This window comes from Scylla paramamosain, chromosome 19, assembly GCF_035594125.1.
Source record: "Scylla paramamosain isolate STU-SP2022 chromosome 19, ASM3559412v1, whole genome shotgun sequence".
Taxonomy (NCBI): Eukaryota; Metazoa; Arthropoda; class Malacostraca; order Decapoda; family Portunidae; genus Scylla; species Scylla paramamosain.
Genome location: NC_087169.1, coordinates 6409617 through 6423136, shown reverse-complemented (window position 1 = coordinate 6423136; position 13520 = coordinate 6409617). Strand labels below are relative to the sequence as shown.

The 13520-nt window shown below is 36.9% G+C and overlaps 1 protein-coding gene across 1 annotated transcript in view; it reads left to right on the top strand.

Moving 5' to 3' along the window:
- Window positions 1-867: 867 nt before the first annotated feature.
- LOC135110048 (glutamate receptor ionotropic, delta-2-like) overlaps window positions 868-13520 on the top strand; it is a 153508-nt gene continuing 140855 nt past the window's right edge. Inside the window, exons 1-2 of the mRNA XM_064022022.1 lie at window positions 868-1059; window positions 1298-1594. Coding sequence (XP_063878092.1) covers window positions 869-1059; window positions 1298-1594 — 488 coding nt within the window. The 5' untranslated portion in view covers window position 868. The remainder of the gene's footprint in view (window positions 1060-1297; window positions 1595-13520) is intronic.

Sequence of the window (13520 nt, the reverse complement as noted above, 5' to 3'; positions counted from 1 at the left end):
CGCACTCCCTGCTCGACCCCTCACCCTGGCGAGGAGGACACTGCACCCATTCAGGAGAAGGAACACGTCGACTTGGAGGGTTTTACCACACCCTCCGGCAGGACGGTGCTCCGCCCACAATATTTCCAGGCCTCTTAACTCCCATTATTTTCCATCTTTGCCTCCTGTACCTATGTTTCTCTGGGTTGAGGGGGAGGGGGAGTACTGTAGCGACCTTGTCTCTCAGGCCAGCCACTCCTGCTAATTCCCCCAAGGATTCCCGGCTCTAATTCCATGCAAGTGGCGGGACACCGAACCCTTGTCCCACACTCAAGTCTCCCACGTGGTGCATCCGGCCTTGTGACCTAACGCTGCTGGCCGGACCACGTGGGAAGTGTGGTCATTGCCTTTGCATTTGTGTTGATGACCTGACCGACCGGCCACGCCGCGATTCTTTCCTCAGTCACCAGTCCGTTCCGCGTCTGCTTCTGTCACGCTGTACAGTTAATATAATAAATTCAAGACTACCAGCTGTGTTTCCATCCTTGTCTTGGCTCAGTGAATACTACAAAAGCACGGTTTATCACCCTAAGTGAATCGTTTGTTCGGCAAAGTTATTAACTATTTCTTAAAGTTAAATATATATTATATTATGTTAACTTCACGATTCATAATATCGGTGAATTGATGAAACTTTCCTGAAAAATAAATTCGTCCATATATATATATATATATATATATATATATATATATATATATATATATATATATATATATATATATATATATATATATATATATATATATATATATATATATATATATATATATATATATATATATATATATATATATATATATATATATATATAATTGTTTTAGCCTCATCATGAAAAGGAAAAAGGGCACACGGCGTTACATGGGACTTTTGATGGTGATGCTGACGATCGTTATTGGCAGAGGTCTACAAGTGGACCCAATGGGGAACCTGGTGGAAGCAATGATAGATCACATCATCGGGTGCCACCTGGTTCTCCTCACCACTACACCTCATTCGCCTCTACTTTCTGCGATATGCAGGTTTATTTCACTTCTTTGTTTTTAATTTTTCAGGGCATCCTATTAAAGGCATTATAAAACAAAACAAATGAGTTGTTCTATAGGTCAAGATGTTTGGCTTTGATGAAGTTTTGGTAATGTAAAAATAAGGAACATAACTATTTAATTTTATGTCCATCCAAACAGCTTCGCATTAATTGTACTAAAATTAATGCGGAAACAGTTTCAAAAAAATTGCAGTAAATATCTGATTCTGCAGATCATTTGACGTGGGCGTTGTGGTAGTAGCAAGTAACGTTCCCTTTGACGATCAACTCGTATTAGGTATGTGGGGAGATTCCACCACCACTTGCCGCTCCATTATTCTTCACATCGGCGATGAAAGCAAAAGTGTTGAGTATGCTGACGTTCATGACGACGATGTGAGGCGGCCGAAAAAAAATAACGGTAGTATCATCAGTATTGCAAGCAAACATAACATCGACAATAACAGTGATTACAACAAAAGAAACCACATCACCAACAGGAGCAGCAATAACATAATCCTTGCTCTTAGGTACGGCAAAAAAAAAAAAAAATACAAATATATAAAATCTGCAGAACCATCACAACTGTCAAAGCGAATTTTCACGTATATATATATATATATATATATATATATATATATATATATATATATATATATATATATATATATATATATATATATATATATATATATATATATATATATATATATATATATATATATATATATATATATATATATATATATATATATATATATATATATATATATATATATATATATATATATATATATATATATATATATATATATATATATATATATATATATATATATATATATATATATATACTCGTATATGTATATATACTTTTGCTGTTGCCGTAAACATATCAAAAGCTTTTGATAGTCTGGCACAAAGCTTTCATTTCAAAAGTACTCACGTACAGATTCTATCCTTCTCTCTATAACATTTTCTCAAGTTTCCTTTCTGACAGTTCTATTGATGTTGTGGTACACGGTCACTTTTCTTCTCCTAAAACTATTAGTGGTGTTGCTCAGGGTTCTGTCCTGTCACCCACTCTCTTCCTGTTATTTAACAACGATCTTCTAACAAATTTTCTTCTCGTATATCACCCTACACTTTCCCGCGTCTTTTCATAAAAGTTTAACCTAGACGTCTAACATAGAATTAACACCTGACTTCTGATCTCTCTAAAATTTCTGACTGGGCCAGAGCAAACTTAGCATTGTTCAATGCCTCAAAAACTCAATTTTTCCATCTATCAACTCGACACGGCCTTCCAGATAACTATCCCCTCTTCTTAAACGACACTCAGCTGTTCCCCTCTCCCACACTGAACATGCTCTGTCTGTCCTTTGCTTATAATCTAAACTGGAAGCCTCACATTTCATCTCATCCTTAGATATTAAACTTAGCTTCTATTAAGTTAGACGTTCTAAGACACCTACGCCAGTTTTTGTCACCCCTTCATCTGCTAACTCTGTTCAGGGGCCTTATCCGTCCATGTAGAGAGTATGTTTCACATGTCTGCGGGAAGAAGTGGTTCCACTCAAACCGCTCTTCTAGACAGGATGTAATCAAAAGCTTTTCGTCTCTTGAACTCTTCCCCTCTAACTGACTGTCTTCAGCCCCTTTCTCATCGCCGCAATGTTGCATCTCTTGCTATCTCCTACCACTATTTTCATCCTAACTCCTCTTCTGATCTTCCTAAGTGCATGCCGCTCTCCCTCCCGCGGCCTCGCTCCATAAAACTTTCTCCTTTCTCTCACCCCTATTTGTCCACCTTTCTAATGCAAGAGTTAACTACTATTTTCAGTCATTCATCCCTTTCTTTGGTAAACCCTTGAACTCCCTGTCTGCTTCTGTATTTCCACCTTCCTATGACTTGAATTCCTTCAAGAAGAAGGTTTCTAGATACTTATCCTTCAATTTCTGACCACAGCTTTGGATCCTATTTTTGTTATGTTGCCCTTAGCCGGTGCCCATCCTACATGAAAAACAATAATAATAATAATAATAATAATAATAATAATAATAATAATAATAATAATAATAATAATAATAATAATAATAATGATAATAGTAATAATAATAATAATAATAACAATAATAATAATAATAATAATTTTATATATATATATATATATATATATATATATATATATATATATATATATATATATATATATATATATATATATATATATATATATATATATATATATATATATATATATATATATATATATATATATATATATATATATATATATATATATATATATATATATATATATATATATATATATATATATATATATATATAGACACCTGCCGAAACGATAATTACTCCCAGTGAGGTCTAAAGCACTGTTCAGGGGGTGCTGTGAACTTATCATTAAACCCAGCTGTGACCTCACTGAACGTTTCCCTTTGTGTCTCACAACACAAGGGGGTAGTCACAGCCTGCCCTCTAAAGACAACTCTCTTCCTCCACACAAAACTACAAGCACCTAATAACACACACACCCTTCACTCCAAAAATTTTAAAATCATGGCGACTCCTACACCAGCCTCGGAGTCCCCATCTGGGGAGGGGACCATAAATGTCCCCAGGTCGGACTGCCTTTCCGTCGACGACCCTAAGTGTCTTGACACCCCCCTCTTCTTTTTCTTCATTAACTTCTGCAACATTCGCGGTCTAAGATCTAATTTTCAATCTGTAGAACACCACCTCTCCTCTTCTAAACCTCATCTTCTTTTCCTCACTGAAACTCAGGTGTCTGAGGCAACTGACAGTAGCCCCTTTTCTGTTCCCTCCTACTTTCTCTATCCTCATTTTCGATCCAAAGCTGGATGCTGCGTTTATGTGCGCAATGACTTAACCTGCTCTCGTGCCCACGCTCTTGAATCTTCCGAGTTTTCCACCATCTGGCTACGACTACAGAGTCATTCTCATACTAAATTTATCTGTGCTGTATACCTCTCTCCTAACTCCTCTGACTATAAGAAATTCTTTGACTACTTAACTTCCAAAGTGGAGCACATTCTGACCCTCTTCCCTTTTGCAGAGATCTCCATTCTTGGAGACTTCAATGTTCACCACCAGCTTTGGCTTTCCTCTCCCTTCACTGACCATCCTGGTGAACTAGCCTACAACTTTGCTATCCTCCATGACCTAGAGCAATTGGTGCAACACCCTACTCGTATTCCTGACCGTCTTGGAGATACGCCCAACATTCTTGACCTTTTCCTGACCTCTAATCCTTCTGCTTATGCTGTCACCCTTTCTTCTCCGTTGGGCTCCTCCGATCACAATCTCATATCTTTATCTTGTCCTATCACTCCAATCCCTCCTCAGGATCCCCCTAAGCGAAGGTGCCTCTGGCGTTTTGCCTCTGCTAGTTGGGGGGACCTGAGGCGGTATTTTGCTGATTTTCCTTGGAATGACTACTGCTTCCGTGTCAGAGACCCGTCTTTGTGTGCTGAGCGCATAACAGAGGTGATAGTGTCTGGCATGGAGGCGTACATTCCTCACTCTTTTTCTCGTCCTAAACCTTCTAAACCTTGGTTTAACACAGCTTGTTCTCGTGCTATACATGATAGAGAGGTGGCCCACAAAAGGTACTTAAGCCTTCCTTCACCAGAATCTCATGCACTTTATATTTCTGCCCGGAACCATGCCAAGTCTGTTCTCCAACTAGCCAAAAACTCCTTCATTAACAGAAAATGTCAAAACCTTTCAAGATCTAACTCCCCTCGTGATTTCTGGCATCTAGCCAAAAATATCTCCAATAACTTTGCTTCTTCTTCTTTCCCTCCTCTACTTCAACCAGATGGCACCACTGCTATCACATCTATTTCTAAAGCTGAACTCTTTGCTCAAACCTTTGCTAAAAACTCTACCTTGGACGATTCTGGGCTTGTTCCTCCCTCTCCTCCACCCTCTGACTACTTCATGCCTCGTATTAAAATTCTTCGTAATGATGTTTTCCATGCCCTCGCTGGCCTAAACCCTCAGAAGGCTTATGGACCTGATGGGGTCCCTCCTATTGTTCTCCGAAACTGTGCCTCCGTGCTTGCACCTTGCCTAGTCAAACTCTTTCAGCTCTGTCTGTCAACATCTACCTTTCCTTCTTGCTGGAAGTTTGCCTACATTCAACCTGTTCCTAAAAAGGGTGACCGCTCTAATCCCTCAAACTACCGTCCTATTGCTTTAATTTCCTGCTTATCTAAAGTTTTTGAATCTATCCTCAACAGGAAGATTCTTAAACATCTATCACTTCACAACCTTCTATCTGATCGCCAGTATGGGTTCCGTCAAGGCCGCTCGACTGGTGATCTTCTGGCTTTCCTTACTGAGTCTTGGTCATCCTCTTTTAGAGACTTTGGTGAAACTTTTGCTGTTGCCTTGGACATATCAAAAGCCTTTGATAGAGTCTGGCACAAAGCTTTGATTTCCAAACTACCCTCCTACGGTTTCTATCCTTCTCTCTGTAACTTCATCTCAAGTTTCCTTTCTGACCGTTCTATTGCTGCTGTGGTAGACGGTCACTGTTCTTCTCCTAAATCTATTAACAGTGGTGTTCCTCAGGGTTCTGTCCTGTCACCCACTCTCTTCTTATTATTCATTAATGATCTTCTAAAACAAACTTCTTGTCCTATCCACTCCTATGCTGATGATACCACCCTGCACTTTTCCACGTCTTTTCATAGACGTCCAACCCTTCAGGAGGTAAACATATCACGCAGGGAAGCCACAGAACGCCTGACTTCTGATCTTTCTAAAATTTCTGATTGGGGCAGAGCAAACTTGGTATTGTTCAATGCCTCAAAAACTCAATTCCTCCATCTATCAACTCGACACAATCTTCCAGACAACTATCCCCTCTTCTTCAATGACACTCAACTATCCCCCTCTTCTACACTGAACATCCTCGGTCTGTCCTTTACTTATAATCTGAACTGGAAACTTCACATCTCATCTCTAGCTAAAACAGCTTCCATGAAGTTAGGTGTTCTGAGACGTCTCCGCCAGTTTTTCTCACCCCCGCAGCTGCTAACTCTGTACAAGGGCCTTATCCGTCCATGTATGGAGTATGCTTCACATGTCTGGGGGGGTTCCACTCATACTGCTGTTCTAGACAGGGTGGAATCAAAAGCTTTTCGTCTCATCAACTCCTCTCCTCTAACTGACTGTCTTCAGCCTCTCTCTCACCGCCGCAATGTTGCATCTCTAGCTGTCTTCTACCGCTATTTTCATGCTAACTGCTCTTCTGATCTTGCTAACTGCATGCCTCCCCTCCTTCCGCGGCCTCGCTGCACAAGACTTTCTTCTTTCTCTCACTCCTATTCTGTCCACCTCTCTAACGCAAGAGTTAACCAGTATTCTCAATCATTCATCCCTTTCTCTGGTAAACTCTGGAACTCCTTGCCTGCTTCTGTATTTCCACCTTCCTATGACTTGAATTCCTTCAAGAGGGAGGTTTCAAGACACTTATCCACCAATTTTTGACCACTGCTTTGACCCTTTTAGGGACTGGCATTTCAGTGGGCATTTTTTTTATTAGATTTTTGTTGCCCTTGGCCAGTATCCTTCCTACATAAAAAAAAAAAAAAATATATATATATATATATATATATATATATATATATATATATATATATATATATATATATATATATATATATATATATATGTATATATATATATATATATATATATATATATATATATATATATATATATATATATATATATATATATATATATATATATATGTATATATATATATATATATATATATATATATATATATATATATATATATATATATATATATATATATATATATATATATATATATATATATATATATATATATATATATATATGTATATATGTATATATGTATATATATATATATATACATATATACATATATATATATATATATATATATATATATATATATATATATATATATATATATATATATATATAAAATATTATTATTATTATTATTATTATTATTATTATTATTATTATTATTATTATTATTACTATTATCATTATTATTATTATCATTATTATTATTATTATTATTATTATTATTATTATTATTATTATTATTATTATTATTATTGCTCTTGTTTTTCATGTAGGATAGGCACCGGCCATATATATATATATATATATATATATATATATATATATATATATATATATATATATATATATATATATATATATATATATATATATATATATATATATATATATATATATATATATATATATATATATATATATATATATATATATATATATATATATATATATATATATATATATATATATATATATATATATATATATATATATATATATATATATATATATATATATATATATATATATATATATATATATATATATATATATATATATATATATATATATATATATATATATATATATATAAAATATTATTATTATTATTATTATTATTATTATTATTATTATTATTATTATTATTATTATTACTATTATCATTATTATTATTATCATTATTATTATTATTATTATTATTATTATTATTATTATTATTATTATTATTATTATTGCTCTTGTTTTTCATGTAGGATAGGCACCGGCCATATATATATATATATATATATATATATATATATATATATATATATATATATATATATATATATATATATATATATATATATATATATATATATATATATATATATATATATATATATATATATATATATATATATATATATATATATATATATATATATATATATATATATATATATATATATATATATATATATATATATATATATATATATATATATAGGAGGAGGCAGTAGACACCTGCCGAAACGATAATTACTCCCAGTGAGGTCTAAAGAACTGTTCAGGGGGTGCTGTAAACTTATCATTAAACCGAGCTGTGGTCTCACTGAAAGTTTCCCTTTGTGTCTCACAACAGAAGGGGACAGTCACAGCCTGCCCTCTAAAGACAATTCTCTTCCTCCACACAAAATTAGAAGCACCTAAAAACACACACACCCTTCACTCAAAAATTTCAAAATCATCATGGCGACTCCTACACCAGCCTCGGAGTCCCCATCTGTGGAGGGGACCATAAATATCCCCACGTCGGACTGCCTTTCTGTCGACGATCCTAAGTGTCTTGACACCCCCTCAACTTTTTTCTTCATTAACTTCTGCAACATTCGCGGTCTAAGATCTAATTTTCAATCTGTAGAAAACCACCTCTCCTCTTCTAAACCTCATCTCCTTTTCCTCACTGAAACTCAGGTGTCTGAGGCAACTGACATTAGCCCCTTTTCTGTTCCCTCCTACTTTTTCTATTCTCATTTTCGATCCAAAGCTGGATGTTGCGTTTATGTGCGCAATGGCTTAACCTGCTCTCCTCCCCACGCTCTTGAATCTTCCGTGTTTTCCACCATCTGGCTACGACTACAGAGTCACTCCCATACTAAATCTGTGCAGTATACCTCTCACCTAACTCCTCTGACTATAAGAAATTCTTTGACTACTTAACTTCCAAAGTGGAGCACATTCTGACCCTCTTCCCGTTTGCAGAGATCTCCATTCTTGGAAACTTCAATGTTCACCACCAGCTTTGGCTTTCCTCTCCCTTCACTGACTATCCTGGTGAACTAGCTTACAACTTTGCTATCCTCCATAACCTAGAGCAATTGTTGCAACACCCTACTCGTATTCCTGACCGTCTTGGAGATAGGCCCAACATTCATAACCTTTTCCTGACCTCTAATCCTTCTGCTTATGGTGTCACCCTTTCTTCTCCGTTGGGCTCCTCCGATCACAATCTCATATCTTTATCGTGTCCTATCGCCCCAATCCCTACTCAGGATCCTCCTAAGCGAAGGTGCCTCTGGCGTTTTGCTTCTGCTAGTTGGGGCGACCTGAGGAGGTATTTTGCTGATTTTCCTTGGAATGACTACTGCTTCTGTGTCAGGGACCCGTCTTTGTGTGCTGAGCGCATGACAGAGGAAATAGTGTCTGGCATGGAGGCGTACATTCCTCACTCTTTTTCTCGTCCTAAACCTTCTAAACCTTGGTTTAACGCAGCTTGTTCTCGTGCTATACATGATAGAGATGTGGCCCACAAAAGGTACTTAAGCCTTCCATCACCAGAAACTCATACACTTTATATTTCTGCTCGGAACCATGCCAAGTCTGTTCTCCAACTAGCCAAAAACTCATTCATTAACAGAAAACGTCAAAACCTTTAAAGATCTAAATCCCCTCGTGATTTCTGGCATCTAGCCAAAAATATCTCCAATAACTTTGCTTATTCTTCTTTCCCTCCTCTAATTCAACCAGATGGCACCACTGCTATCACATCTATTTCTAAAGCTGAACTCTTTGCTCACACCTTTGCTAAAAACCCTACCTTGGACGATTCTGGGCTTGTTCCTCCCTCTCCTCCATGATTACTTCATGCTACGTATTAAAATTCTTCGCAATGATGTTTTCCATGCCCTCGCTGGCCTAAACTCTCGGAAGGCTTATGGACCTGATGGGGTCACACTTATTGTTCTCCGAAACTGTGCCTCCGTGCTTGCACCTTGCCTAGTCAAACTCTTTCAGCTCTGTCTGTCAACATCTACCTTTCCTTCTTGCTGGAAGTTTGCCTACATTCAACTTGTTCCTAAAAAGGGTGATCCCTGTTCCTAAAAAAGGTGATCTAATCCCACAAACTACCGTCGTATTGCTTTAATTTCCTGCCTATCTAAAGTTTTTAAAATATCCTCAACAGGAAGATTCTTAAACGTCTATCACTTTACAACCTTCTATATGATCGCCAGTGTGGGTTAAGTCAAGGCCGCTCTACTGGTGATCTACTGGCTTTCCTTACTGAGTCTTGGTCATTCTCTTTTAGAGATTTTGGTGAAACTATTGCTATTGCCTTGGACATATCAAAAGCTTTTGATAGAGTCTGGCACAAAGCTTTGATTTCCAAACTACCCTCCTACGGTTTCTATCCTTCTCTCTGTAACTTCATCTCAAGTTTCCTTTCTGACCGTTCTATTGCTGCTGTGGTAGACGGTCACTGTTCTTCTCGTAAATTAATTAACAGTGGTTTTCCTCAGGGTTCTGTCCTGCCACCCACTCTCTTCTAATTATTCATTAATGATCTTCTAAACCAAACTTCTTGTCCTATCCACTCCTACGCTGATGATACCACCCTGCACTTTTCCACGCCTCTTCATAGACGTCCAACCCTTCAGGAAGTAAACATATCACGCAGGGAAGCCACAGAACGCTTGACTTCTGATCTTCGTAAAATTTCTTATTGGGGCAGAGCAAACTTGGTATTGTTCAATGCCTCAAAAACTCATTTCCTCCATCTATCAACTCGACACAACCTTCCAGACAACTATCCCCTCTTCTTCAATGACACTCAACTGCCCCCCTCTTCTACAATGAACATCCTCAGTCTGTCCTTTACTTATAATCTGAACTGGAAACTTCACATCTCATCTCTAGATAAAACTGCTTCTATGAAGTTAGGTGTTTTGAGACGTCTGCGCCAGTTTTTCTCACCCCCCCCCCAGCTGCTAACTCTGTACAAGGGCCTTATCCGTCCATATATGGAGTATGCTTCACATGTCTGGGGGTGTTCCATTCATACTGCTCTTCTAGACAGGGTGGTATCAAAAGCTTTTCGTCTCATCAACTCCTCTCCTCTAACTGACTGTCTTCAGCCTCTCTCTCACCGCCGCAATGTTGCATATGTAGCTGTCTTCTACCACTATTTTCATGCTAACTGCCCTCCTTCCGCGGCCTCGCTGCACACGATTTTCTTCTTTCTCTCACCCATATTCTGTCCACCTCTCTAACGCAAGAGTTAACCAGTATTCTCAATCATTCATCCTTTTCTCTGGTAAACTCTGAAACTCCCTGCCTGCTTCTGTATTTTTACCTTCCTGTGACTTGAATTCCTTCAAGAGGAAGGTTTCAAGACAATTATTCGTGAATTTTTGACTACTGCTTTGACTCTTTTATATATATATATATATATATATATATATATATATATATATATATATATATATATATATATATATATATATATATATATATATATATATATATATATTCCTTTAAGAGGGAGGTTTCAAGACAATTATTCATCTATTTTTGACTACTGCTTTGACCCTTTTATGGTACTGGCATTTCAGTGGGCTTATTTTTTTATTGGATTTCTGTTGCCCTTGGCCAATGTTATTCCTACATAAAAAAAAAATATATATATATATATACATATATATATATATATATATATATATATATATATATATATATATATATATATATATATATATATATATATATATATATATATATATATATATATATATATTTTATTTTATTTATTTATTTTTTTTTTTTATGTAGGAAAGACATTGGCCAAGGGCAACAAAAATCCAATAAAAAAATACAGAAGCAGGCAGGAAGTTTCAGAGTTTACCAGAGAAAGGGATGAATGATTGAGAATACTGGTTAACTCTTGCGTTAGAGAGGTGGACAGAATAGGGGTGAGAGAAAGAAGAATGTAGGAAGGACACTGGCCAAGGGCAACAAAAATCCAATAAAAAAATACAGAAGCAGGCAGGAAGTTTCAGAGTTTACCAGAGAAAGGGATGAATGATTGAGAATACTGGTTAACTCTTGCGTTAGAGAGGTGGACAGAATAGGGATGAGAGAAAGAAGAAAATCGTGTGCAGCGAGGCCGCGGAAGGAGGGCTCTTAGCATGAAAGTAGCGGTAGAAGACAGCTAGATATGCAACATTGCGCCGGTGAGAGAGAGGCTGAAGACAGTCAGTTAGAGGAGAGGAGTTCATGGGACGTAAAGCTTTTGAAACCACCCTGTCTAGAAGAGCAGTATGAGTGGAACCCTCCCAGACATGTGAAGCATACTCCATATATGGACGGATAAGGCCCTTGTACAGAGTTAGCAGCTGGGAGGGGGTGAGAAAAACTGGCGCAGACGTCTCAAAACACCTAACTTCATAGAAGCTGTTTTAGCTAGAGATGAGATGTGAATTTTCCAGTTCAGATTATAAGTAAAGGACAGACCGAGGATGTTCAGTGTAGAAGAGGAAGAGAGTTGAGTGTCATTGAAGAAGAGGGGATAGTTGTCTGGAAGGTTGTGTCGAGTTGATAGATGGAGGAATTGAGTTTTTGAGGCATTGAACAATACTAAGTTTGCTCTGCCCCAATCAGAAATTTTACAAAGATCAGAATTCAAGCGTTCTGTGGCTTCCCTGCGTGATATGTTTACTTCCTGAAGGGTTGGACATCTATGAAAAGACGTGGAAAAGTGCAGGGTGGTATCATCAGCGTAGGAGTGGATAGGACAAGAAGTTTGGTTTAGAAGATCATTAATGAATAATAATAAGAGAGTCGGTGACATGACAGAACCCTGAGGAAAATCACTGTTAATAGATTTACGAAAAGAACAGTGACCGTCTACCACAGCAGCAATAGAACGGTCAGAAAGGAAACTTGAGATGAAGTTACAGAGAGAAGGATAGAAACCGTAGGAGGGTAGTTTGGAAATCAAAGCTTTCTGCTAGACTCTATCAAAAGCTTTTGATATGTCCAAGGCAACAGCAATAGTTTCACCAAAATCTCTAAAAGAGGATGACCAAGGCTCAGTAAGGAAAGCCAGAAGATCACCAGTAGAGCGGCCTTGACGGAACCCATACTGGCGATCAGATAGAAGGTTGTAAAGTGATAGACGTTTAAGAATCTTCCTGTTGAGGATAGATTAAAAACTTTAGATAGGCAGGAAATTAAAGCAATACGACGGTAGTTTGTGGGATTAGATCACCTTTTTTAGGAACAGGGATCACCCTTTTTAGGAACAGGTTGAATGTAGGCAAACTTCCAGCAAGAAGGAAAGGTAGATGTTAACAAACAGAGCTGAAAGAGTTTGACTAGGCAAGGTGCAAGCACAGAGGCACAGTTTCGGAGAACAATAAGAGTGACCCCATCAGGTCCATAAGCCTTCCGAGGGTTTAGGCCAGCGAGGGCATGGAAAACATCATTGCGAAGAATTTTAATACGTGGCATGAAGTAATCATGGAGGAGAGGGAGGAACAAGCTCAGAATCGTCCAAGGTAGTGTTTTTAGCAAAGGTTTGAGCAAAGACTTCAGCTTTAGAAATAGATGTGATAGCAGTGGTGCCATCTGGTTGAAGTAGAGGAGGGAAAGAAGAAGAAGCAAAGTTATTAGAGATATTTTTGGCTAGATGCCAGAAATCACGAGGGGAGTTAGATCTTTATAGGTTTTGACATTTTCTGTTAATGAAGGAGTTTTTGGCTAGTTTGAGAACAGACTTG